The sequence below is a fragment of the Hipposideros armiger genome, unplaced genomic scaffold (assembly GCF_001890085.2).
Source record: "Hipposideros armiger isolate ML-2016 unplaced genomic scaffold, ASM189008v1 scaffold_6, whole genome shotgun sequence".
Taxonomy (NCBI): Eukaryota; Metazoa; Chordata; class Mammalia; order Chiroptera; family Hipposideridae; genus Hipposideros; species Hipposideros armiger.
In genome coordinates, this window is record NW_017731356.1 from 8,770,587 (window position 1) to 8,782,687 (window position 12,101).

At 35.5% G+C, this 12,101-nt stretch overlaps 1 protein-coding gene across 1 annotated transcript in view; it reads left to right on the plus strand.

The window, feature by feature from the left end:
* Positions 1–1,410: 1,410 nt before the first annotated feature.
* The window catches only part of AXDND1 (axonemal dynein light chain domain containing 1), a gene marked incomplete at its 3' end in the record, with an annotated part of 46,461 nt that continues 35,770 nt past the window's right edge, over positions 1,411–12,101 (plus strand). The window contains exons 1-8 of the mRNA XM_019647057.1: positions 1,411–1,424; positions 1,558–1,678; positions 2,269–2,354; positions 3,716–3,772; positions 5,032–5,134; positions 6,914–7,035; positions 9,266–9,406; positions 10,633–10,737. Of these exons, the coding sequence (XP_019502602.1) occupies positions 1,411–1,424; positions 1,558–1,678; positions 2,269–2,354; positions 3,716–3,772; positions 5,032–5,134; positions 6,914–7,035; positions 9,266–9,406; positions 10,633–10,737 (749 nt within the window). The remainder of the gene's footprint in view (positions 1,425–1,557; positions 1,679–2,268; positions 2,355–3,715; positions 3,773–5,031; positions 5,135–6,913; positions 7,036–9,265; positions 9,407–10,632; positions 10,738–12,101) is intronic.

A 12,101-nucleotide genomic window follows, 5' to 3' on the forward strand; every position in this document is an offset into this window, starting at 1 on the left:
CGGGGGGGTGGGGTGGGGGGGTGGAGAGTGAATGCAGATGAATAAAGCCATTTTCTCATTTAGTATGATTTCCTGAATGGGCAGGATTGAAAACATAATAGAATAAAAAAATTTCAACCTTGCAATATCTTTTTTTTTAAGATTTTATTGGGGAATTGGGAGAGGGGAACAGCATTGGGGAATTGGGGAAGAGGAACAGACAAGTTGCTGTCCTTTTGTTCTTCAGTCTAGTTGTGAGGGCGTCACTTCACTGGCCCATGTTGATACTATCATTGTGCTCTTCCTGGGTGAGGCAGTCACTTGCTGGCCATTGGATGGCCGCTCATGGTGGCTCTTGGCAGCTCACACTGGCTGCCGGCCACTCATGGTAGCATTACGGTAGCCCACTGCAGCTCCACTGCAGCCTATGCTGTCGCTGGTGACTCACAGCAGCCCAGCTCCAGGTCGAATTGTTATTCACCATCTTAGCTGTAGAGGGCGCAGCATCACTGGCCCTCATGTGGGATCCGAACCGGGGTCCTGCTGCTTAGAGCTGGCGTCCCAAGCCAGCTCTTAACCAATGCGCCGCTTGGCCGGTCCAAGCTTGCAGTATCTTTGATGAATCACAATATAAACTGAAGAGGGTACAGCACCACCTTTTTGTGTATGCGTATTGTAAGTAGGATGGCAGTAGGTGCTGGCTGTACCTACTTTTAGTTTGTTTAAATTTTCTTTTTGCACGCCCTTGTGTACTTGTCCCGTTACTCTCCTATTCCTTGTTGTACCCTAGTAAAAGGGACCAGATCAGACAGACAGACTAACTTGAGCGCCTCTTTTATTTGTGTATCTGAGAAGAGCAAGGTAACATAGCTTCAAGGTATGGAAAACCTTGAAAAACAAGTGCTTAATCCTTGGTTTTCCTCAAAGTGAATCCTTAACCTTTGCACTATTTCAGATCAAATCAGCAAATACTATTTGTTGGTTTTATATCACTCCTAAAAATATTCTAAATGTCAGCATTTTCTTCTGAAGTACGTGACCTGCTTATTTTCTATGTGTGGTCCATTTATCAGTTTACTCCCTGTGTGCTTCTTACTGAAATAGCGCTTCATCTGAAAGAAATGTTTGAACTTACTAATACTTGGGTAGGTTATTTCATCTTTCTGAGTTCCATTTTCTCATTTGTAAGAAGAGAATAACAGACTTGCTCCATTTTGTATACTTCCCAAGGATATAGAAAGAACAAATGAAATAATGGATGGAAGAGCGCTTGTAAAACTATACAACGCATTTAAACATAAAGTGTTATTACTCAGCCATATCTCAGTGCAGAAAAAGTGGCAGAAACATGAACTGTTGACTTTTGTGTCCTGGGGCTTTAGTGTCATAAAGCATCTATACTTTATTTTATGCGGGGGGAAGTCATCTCTAATGCCTCAGCCTTGGTAAAGTATAAGGAAACGAGACCAGTTTTGTGCCCGTTTACCCACAAGAAGGATGTGTGTGGCCCCTACCCACTCTTATCCAGCAGCCAGACAGAAAATTGATTTTGTTAATATATATTTTTTCATTTTTTAGGGATATTTCTTTTCTGTATGATGTTAAATATGTTAAAGGGGAGGCAAGGGAGAGTATGCTTTGTCCCCCACATTCAGACAGTTCCTTACAGTCACGTGATGGTGTCATTGTGCCTCATAAGGTAAATAAAATATTCGACTAGTAATTTCCTCTCTACTTTTTAAAGAAAACATTTTCTCACATATAAAGCAGTGTTGTATTATAGCAACAACCTGCATTGCTTATCAGTTTTCATAGCACTTTTAATTATTTCTAGAAAAAGGTATTTGGTGAGAAAAGATCAAAGATACCTTATTTTAAGTTGTTTTTCGGTTATCCACTTTAATCTAGAAAATACGATATAGAATTCTTGATTTTTTTTTAGAAATCTACAGTTTAAAGTTATAGAATTCTTATTTTGAGGATGTTGCTAAGATGAATTTTAAATTCCTATTGAATTTTAAAGAGTCAATGGATTTTTTGACTGGTATATGAGACACCTGTAACTAATACTAAAAAGGTTATTCTGTAATTCTTGGTGTTTTTTATTTTTAATGTGTGCTCTGCTAAATTTTTTACTACTTACCATGTCCCATATTACTAATATTGTTATTTTTCTAATCCAAATCTCTTAATAAATAAAAATCTAATTCCTTTGGGTAGGAGTTAGAATTTGTGCAGTTCAGTTTTTTTCATCTACTAATGTTTTCATTCTTATTTTTTCTTTTTAAGCCAAAGAAACTAACAGATACTTTGATTCCTGAAGAATTTCATATTGTGTCAAATATAGGAGTTTCCGGTTTGGAGTGTTATGATGAGTGAGTACTATGGTCTACACTGAATACCTGACAAGTTGAACTGTTTCCTGCTTCCCAGACAGAGAGGAACCTGAACACAGTTCATTCATGTTCCTAGTCAACATTTGCACTGAAATGGGGAAACATGTGGCCTACCAACCTAATACATTTTTTAAAAATCATTTTAATTTAAGAAACTAATGAAAAAGTCTTGAAAGAGTTTAGAGATTAAATTGTTCTCTGTCTTTTCCTATTATTTAATTTTGAATTAGAAAAAATTGGATCTTTGTTCCGAATGCTTAGCTATGCCTCTTCGGGAATGGTTTTGAGCAATGACCATGGAGACCAAGGCAAGCAGCCCCAAAAGTTGGATTCTCATAGCGCACGATTCTAGGGCTTAGCCCCAGACTGCAGACTATTCCTGTCCAGTTTTCTATGATTCCTGGTTATAGGAGTGAAAATGGGATCTTGCTTTTATTTTCTGAAACAACACTTGAATGTTTCATAGTTTGAAAAACTAAAACTTGGGGCTAAGGCTTTATAATAAAATATCCAGAAGCTGTCACGCTTTTTACCATATCCATCCAGTACACATGTTATATGGCATTTCCTTATGATGGTGGGTTTCAGAACAATAGTTTGCCAAAGAGAACTAAGTAGAACTCATTTTTGGGGTAACTTTTAATTTTTGTATAATTTTGAAATTATAAATAAGTTACAAAATAGGACAGGGAACTCCCATATACCCTCTATCCTGACTCACTAGGTGCTTCATTTGCTTTAATACACACACACACACACACACACACACACACACGGTTTTAAACTATTGAAGAGTAAGTTGGAGACCAAAGGAAATGCTTATTAGCTAGGGGAAGAAAAAAGATATATAAATAATAATGAATTTAAAGGATTACCATGTGGCTTTTATTGTGATAGTCATTTAGGTATAAACAAGTACTTCCAGAGGACAAATGTAGCTGGGAGTCAAGAAAATTATGTTCTGGTTTCATGTCTGCTTCTTACTCATTTTATAACCTATTTAGTCACTTAACTTAGTTGACTTACATGTTCTGAGAACATCTTTCCACCTTTGAAAAGGCTCTTTTTAATGAATCAAGGAAATTTTCATATTGTGATATATTAAGGAATGTGATTAAAGCTCCTTTACTAAAAAATGTTTCAAATATAATAAATATCATTACATCTGTGTCTGTAGATATCTAAGACTATTTAAGTATGATCTTATGTGCAAGATGGTCAACCTTTCTGGTTGTCTTCAAGCTTCTCAATTCCAATCTTAAGTTGATCATGTTATGATATGTGATAAACAAGCAAGATAATTTTCTTATAATAACATTTACCTGTTGTATTTATTGCAGCAAATATACTACTCTCCTCACAGATAGTGAAAATAGGCTATTGGTCTTCCCCTCCATGTAAGTAGAGTTTATTTTCAAAAGTGTTTTTTAGAAAGAATAACTATATACATATATATTCATTTTTCTTGGTACTGTATTACACACACACACACACACACACACACACACACACACACAAATTAAAACGACAGCAGAAACCCAAGACAATATTGCCACAATTCTGTCATCTAATCAGTGTTTTCATTTGTCCAATTGCATTTTCAATTTTTATATATTTATAATATTTAAGTACTATAAAATGCTATTTTTATAGTTTTAATTCTCTATATTGCTTTCTAATTTTCTTTTATCGTGGTAAGAACACTTAACATGAGATCTACCCTCTTAACAAATTTTTAAGTGTGGAATACAGTTAACTGTAGGTACAATGTTGAATAGCAGACCTGTAGAACTTACTCACCTTGCATAACTGAGACTTTTTGTCTGCTTATTAGCAATTCCCCATTTCCCTCTCCCACCAGTCCCTGGAAACCTCTTTTCCGCTCTATGATCCTATGAGTTTGACTGTTTTAGATGCCTCATGTAAGTGGATCCATGCAGTATTTGTACTTCCGCAACTGGCTTATTTTACTTAGCATGACATTCTTTAGGTTCATCCATGTTGTTGCATACTGCCGAATTTTCTTCTTTTTTAAGGCAGAATAATATTCCAGTGTGGTATATAATAATATACCACATCTTCTTTATCCATTCATCCGTCGATGTACATCTGTGTTGTTTCCACATGTTATGACTCGTGCTGCCGTGGACATGGGAGTGCTGATATCTCTTTGAGATCCTGATTTCAGTTCTTTTGGATAAATACTCAGAAGTGGGATTGCTGGATCATATATAAAATACTTTTGTATTCTACATTTAACCATTAGTATTACTCCATTTTGCTACAGTCTTTTGGTTTTTTTTCCTTCTTTGTCCCTTTTCCTCTCTTACGTTGTGAAGTAATCAATATTGACAGCTTGGTGTTTATCTCTCCACATTTTTTTCTATGTTCTTAACAGTCATACACAATAGGTGTATAGAATTTTGGGGGGAGGGAGCATTATATTCTTTTATGAGAGAGGATCATACTATTTGCATTTTTCTTTTTTTAAAAAGACTATATTACTGATATCCCACTAGATCAGTACTTATAATTCTAATGCTTTAAAATATCATTAATATTCCATAGTATATACATTTTCTTTATGCATATTATATTCTTTTTGTGATTTGAGGATAACACTAATTACATACGTCTGCCACCTTTAATCTTTTAGGAAACCTAATAAAAGAGTAGAAGTGGTCAAGCTGAATGATGTGATGGATACTATGCTAGAGAGGGCTGGTGTGGAAACTCAGGAATATAAAGGGCCAACCAAGGTAATTGCAAAGATCACTGTAACCTAGTGGTTAAGAGCATGCACTCTGGGGATAGAACGCCTGGATTGACATCTCGGCCCTGCCATTTATTAGCTGGTGAACCTGGGCAAGTCATTTGTGCCTCACTTTCCTCTGTAACTTAGAGATGATAATAATATTTGCCTCATAGGGTTTAGGTGGAGATTAAAATGACATCGTGAATGTAAATGGCCGAGAACAGTGCTTGGCATGTGGTAAACACTGTATAATTAATTGTTAGTACAGTTTACCCTTGAGCAACACAGGTTGAACTACACAGTCCACTTATACATGGATTTTTTTGTAAATACTGTAAATGTATTTTTGCTTCCTTATGATTTTCTTAATAACATTTTCTTTTCTCTAGCTAACTTTATTGTAAGAATACAGTACATAATACATATAAAATACAAAATTGTGTTAACTGTTCATGTTTTTGGTACGGCTTCCTTCCGGTCAACAGTTGGCTAATAGTAGTTAAGTTTTTGGGGAGTCAAAAGTTATACATGGATTTTTGACTGCATGGTGGGTTGGCGCTCCTAACCCCTGTGTTGTTCAAGAGTCAACTGTATTATTACTGTATTTCATTGAATACAAGTCACCATTAATTATAAGATGCTTATTTTATGTACCAATAAAAAACACTGCCCGGCCGGACAAGTGGTTCAGTTGGTTAAGAGCTCACTCAGGAGTGCGAGCCTTGAGCAACAGTGGTTTGATTCCTGGCCTGAGCTGAGCTGCAGCTGAGCTGCCAACAGATGGCAGGCTGGCCCAGCTAAAAAAACAAAACCAAACAAACAAACAAACAAAAAACACTGCCAATTAAATCGTGCTTTCTTACCACTTATAATTTTTATCTTGTGCTTAATGAAAGGGCTTTTTCAGTCTTACATAGATATAGATTTATTTATTTATGAAGATTATTTCTTTTTCATTTTGTAAATTTTTATTTTTATAGAATTTATAACTTACAGATAAGTTCAATATAAGGCACTGTTATGTAACCTTTACACAGATTCACCCAATTGGTTACATTGGGCTCTGTTTGCTTTATCATTCTCTCTCCTTCTCTACATATCTCTATATGTATAGTTTTATTCTGAACCATTTTCTTTTCTTCTTTTTTATTTTTTATTCTGAACCATTTTAGAGTAAGCTGGTGACATCGTGCCTCTTTACCACCAAACATTCCAGGGTGTATACTTCCTATGGATGAGGACATTCTTTTACATGTCTATAATACAGTAATCAAAATCAGGAAATTTAACATTGATATGATAGTCCATGTTCAAATTTATCAATTATGCCTGTAATGGCTTTTTATAGCTATTTTTCCTTCTATTTCAGGATCCCAGATTACACAGTCCTTTTGTCATGTTACTTTAGACAACTATAATCTAAAACAGTTCTTTGGGTTTTTTTGACCCTGATATTTGGAAGAATACAGGAGAGTTATTCTATAGAATGCTCTTCAGTTTGGGTTTGTTTGATGTGTACTTGCAATTAGATTCAGGTGTTGTATTTTGGCAGGTTTACCATAGAAGTGATATTGTGGCCTCACATAAAGAGGTGTAATGATTAGACACAGATTTTAAAAAATAATATATCGCTTTATGCATATGTTTATAAAGGAAAATGTAAGCGAAATAAATTAATCAAGGTGTTTCTAAAGCTTATTCACATGTAGAGCCCTTAACTCTTAAAATGGTTTTAATGACAGGATTGCAATACATGCTAATTGACTTACTTGTCTTCTGCCAGATGCACAATCTACTACATACATTGAAGAAGGAGCAGACCATTTACAATACAGTGTTTCATGAGCTTATTCGACAAGTCAGCGTGGACTGTGCAGATAGAGGAGAACTATTGTCCAAAATCAGGTTAGAGCTGTTACTGGAGTGTTCCAGTTTCCTTTCGACTTTTGTATTAGAATTATGTTTGTATCTGCTTTGGAGAAAATCACAAAAGTATACTTCTCTATTCTATTGATAATAAGAAGCCTAATTGCTTTTCTATTATATTTTCTATAATAAAAATATAATAGTTGAGAACTTCCTTGAGGTGATTTCTTTTGGGATGTTTGACAAAATATTCTTTTATGATTAGGAGTGAAGTGCTATGTGAAATGGTAGAAAAAGTAGAGATTCTGGAGACAGACTGATCTGGTTTCTACTTATCGTATGTGTGTGACCTTGGTAAAAGTGTGAGCCTTAATTTTCTCATCTGTAAGTGAAGATAATAGCTGGTGTGAAAATTTTCATCTGTTCATTAATTGGTCAATAATATTGAGTGTCTATTCTGTGTCAGGCATTAAGGTGCTTCATAGGATTGTGGTGAGGTTTAAATGATAGCACAGACTTAGGCACTCAATGCATTTAATTATTATAGATGATGATAATAAAGACTATTATTACTATAATTATTCTTGACTCTGGTACTTTCCAAAAGCTGAAATGAATAGTAGAATTAAAATACTGAGTTCAGATTATGTATTTGCAGCTTACTTGCCATAGAACCATAGGCAAATTATTAATCTCTCTGAATATCTGTTTTTCCTGAATGGGCATTAATAATAATAATTTGTCCCATGTCCCTTTTTCATAATTCCCATTTCCTTGTCTCTGTGCTGCATTCTGGATAATTTTTTCTAGGACATGAATACCCTCTTTAGCCATTCTATTCTGCTATAACCCATCTGTTGAGTTTTACAATTCAGTAATTACATTTTTGTCCCCTAAGAGGTCTATTGGTTTGTTTCCATGTGTGTCATCATACTTAATAAGTTTTTTGTTGCTTTTTAGATTCTATCTTTTATTTCTCAAACACTCCATGTGTAATTTTAAATTCTAAATTTGATAATTCTAATAGATGAAGACCAGTAGCATCTAAATCTACTCTTGTTTCTTCTGAGTCTCATTCATGGTGGTTTATTGATATAAGTATTTTGCAGTCTTTGCTTGTGTGGCTAATATTTCTCTAATCTTAACCATTATATCCTCAGGATATAAATCATGGATGCTTTCGGAAGAAAGGATTTGCTTTTTCTCCCTTCTGGAATCCTGGCTTGATGCAGTAGTTCTACACTCAGGTCTCCCACTTTAAAGGTGGCCTAAGACTTAGCCTCTGGGACCCAGTGTTGGTATTTTTAGTGGGGCAACCCTGACCTTGCCACCTCCTACTCCATTCTTAGCTTATTGTTTTGTTTGTTGTTTTTGTTTTTCATCCCTAGAGACTTCTATTTCTTCCTGTGAGCTCCTTAATGCTTCAAAAAGTATGCTCTATCATGGATATAGTTGTACTGTCATAGGAAGGCCCTTCAGAGTATTTTGTTCCTATAATGTTAGCTAAAGAAGGTGTTTTTGAAGTTGTTATTTCCTGATGTATGAGCTGCACATTGAGCTGATAATCGCCTTTTCACTTTAAGTGTTTAAATGAGGGGCTGAATAATTCTTTCTGTCTATGTGCAAGATTAAGCTAAATGACTATTTCAACTCAAAGGTATTATTCTGAGGTTTCAGGGATAGAATATAATACTTAGATGATTTTTAATATAAATGAAGACTGCTCAGTTACTGTATCCGTAATTTATCATCTGTGATTATGTCCAAATATGTTGTTTGGTTTTATTCAGAAGCAGAAGAAATGACTTCGTTGTATTTAACCCTTTGTTTATTTTTATACAGTTGGTGTCTTTTTACATTTTGGTCAATTTGAGAAAAGTGGTTTTATTCATGAATTGAATTATTTATAAAATCCCACTGTCTTCAAGGTACTCTATTAGGTGTTATAGATATGTAAATACATGAGACATGATGCCTATTCATAGAGTTTGTAATTTAGAAGAAGAAAAAAAAGTCCTTATTTTGTTTTACATCTCTGATATTATATTCCAAATAATTATGACTCTGGTTAAAATTCTTCACAATTCATTCACGTGTATGAGCATGGCAGGAATACGCAGCTTAGATCCCTTTCTTTCCAACCTTGCTCTTTCCCATATCTCATCGTGAGTGTCTGCCCACTATTTCTTTAACATTATATTCTCCCATAATTTTGCTCCTTTTTCCCTTTTTTCTGCATGTTGTCTTGCTTTCCTTCCTTCTCCTGCAGAGAGCGGTATGTACAAATGCTTGACCAAATTGCCCGGCAGATGATTGACTTCTACAAAGACTTGGTGACTCAGCGAGTGATGGACCAGCGCATTATACAAGAACTGTACAATTTTAAGAATGTTATTGAGGAACTGACTAGGTAAAAACTGATTATGTTAAAGACAAGACAAAAGTCATGTCTCTAGAAAGAGTAAAAAATATTCAGGGAAAGTAGAATGATTAAAAGTGAGGGCTCTTTTGTTCTCTTTTCTTGTTTAGTAAGAGAACAGAAAGGATTGGATATAGATGTATGTAGGGAGCCGGAGGCTTGTAGTAAGGGTTAAGCCTGAGAGGTGGAGGTTTATAGTAAGGGTTAAGCCTGAAAGCTGGCAGGCTGACAGGCTCTCAGACCCGGGTGAGCAGCGTGGGAAGGTTGGCCGCCGAGGAGAAAACAGTCAACGGCCTTGAAAGCTAGAGTGGAATGCCATCCTATTAACAGTTTCTGCTTGTTATGTTTTGCTTTAACCTTGGGAAGATTGCTTCCCTACACCTTATGGAAAGTCCCGGGGGAGGTGTTCCCTGGGAGAAGGGGACTATTCCCTCAAGTTCCCAAAACCCCCTACCTAAGGAAAGTTACTTTTGCTATAAAAGCTGTGTGTAAACAATAAATGGCGCCACTCTCTGCTATCAGCATTGGGTGGACTTCCTGTTCCCAGCTTTCGTCTCTAGTCTCTTTCTTTTCCAGTCTCCCACCCAATCCTCTCAGGTACCTTTTTGGTAGACTCCTCGCTGACGCGAGTCAGGAGTGCTCGTTTGATGTGCGGGTCACATCAGATGTAGGTATAGATATAGAGACATGGGTTACACAGGTCAACACAAAACTAGGGCTCTGTGTATATTCAATGGGGAAAACGCTGTTGTTTTTCCTTCCAAAATAGATAAGTTTATCTTAATCAGGTTTACAAAGCAGTGCAAATTATAAATGTTAATGTTCAAATAATAAGCATTATATACCAATCAAGGTTAGTGACCATCTAACCTTGTAGCAAGGTGATTCATAGCAAGAATGAAAGGACAGAGTAGGTGTGTCAGAGGAAGCGGGAGCGGCCTGGAGGTCTGGCTGTCAGCATCTGCCTTCTCTGCATTCTAGAGGATCCCCCACATCTTCTTTCTGCCTTTTCTAGGCAGCTGGCTTCCATTGCCAATCCTGGCAAGATTCCATCCAAATGTATGCTAGATTTATTTGATTGGCTTGTAAGGTGAAAAAACTAGGAAGAGATGTACACATGATAACTGAGAATATTCCTGCGTGTCAATCTGATTTCCGGGGAGAAACCTTTTGGAAATCTTCAACTAGGACTATAAAGTTTCTTTGCTTTATTTCAGGGAGCTGTGTTTGGTTCAGGCACATGATAATAAATTAACAAAGGAAGCAGAGAAGACCCACAGGGATTTGGCACAAGCTCTTTTAGATGCTGAAAAGAATGCCAAGTGAGTTACCAAATATTAGCCATTATGTCATACTTGCTTCACACTTTATTTCAAAATTTTATAGAAGCACTTGAAGGTTTTTTTTTTATTACAGTAGTGTAAAGTTCATTACATATATTAACTCCTCCAGGCACTGTTGTAATACACATCTTGTAAATGCCATTTTTTTGTTTTGTTTTTTTTTTGTAAATGTCTTCTTGTGTGAGAGATTTCCAGGGGTATATACCTAGAAGTGGAATTACTGGGTCAAAGGATATGCATAGCCTTGTCTTGCTAGATGTTGCCAAATATTCCACAAAGTAGTTGTACCAGTATATTCTCTCATCAGTGTAGGAGAGTTGTCTTTTGCCCATATCTTTCATCAATTGGATGGGTATGAAAAGGTACCTGGTTTTTGTTTGCGTTTTCCTAATTAGTAGTGTGAACGTAGTTCTTTTTTAGATTTTAGTGACTCTACCATGGTCTTGATTTTTATTCTCTTTCAGGGATTAGCAACTTTGTCTGTAAAGGGTCAGATGGTGAGATATGGTTTCTGAGGCAACTACTCAATCAATCCTGCCCTTGTAACATTGTAATGCAAAAGCAGCCAAGGACAATACCAGAACATGGCTGTGTTCCAATAAAACTTTCTTTGAATTTATGACATTTTCATGTGTCAATGAAATAGTATTCTTCCCTTGTTTTTGCAACTATTAAAAATTATAAAAAACAAAATTAATCATGTAAAAAATTAAAAATGTAAAATTTTTAGCTCACATACTATACAAGAAACAAGTGGTGGGCCAGATTTAACCCGCAGGCAGTGGTTTGCTGAGCTCTATTTCATTTTCTGTTAGAATTCTGATTACTAGAAGCTCTTGGGTATATATCAAAAGATATATCTGATTTCATTTTTATTTTTTTATTTAGTTAATTAACAATAATATTATTATATTATCATAGAAGCAGTACATGTACCTTATAAGAAAATTAGAAAATGCAAATAAGCAAAAATTAATTAAAAACATATCACCATCTCACCACCCATAGAATACTGCTGTAAATATCTTACTGTATATTCTTATGGATCTTTTTTCTATGTACATGTGAACACATGCATTGTTTTAAACCAAAATGGTATTGTATATACTATTAAATAGCCTTTTTTTTTAGTCAACAATCTCTACCTATTTCAATAAATTTTCACTTCATAAACTACCCAGGTCATATTCAAATTTCTCTAATTATTTCCAAAATGTATTTTGCATTCAGTTGTCCAAACCAGTATCCTATCTAGGACCATACATTGCATCTTGTTTTATGCCCCTTTTAATCCAGCATAGTCTTCTGCTTTTCTTTAATTTGTTGAAGAGTGATTCTCTCTC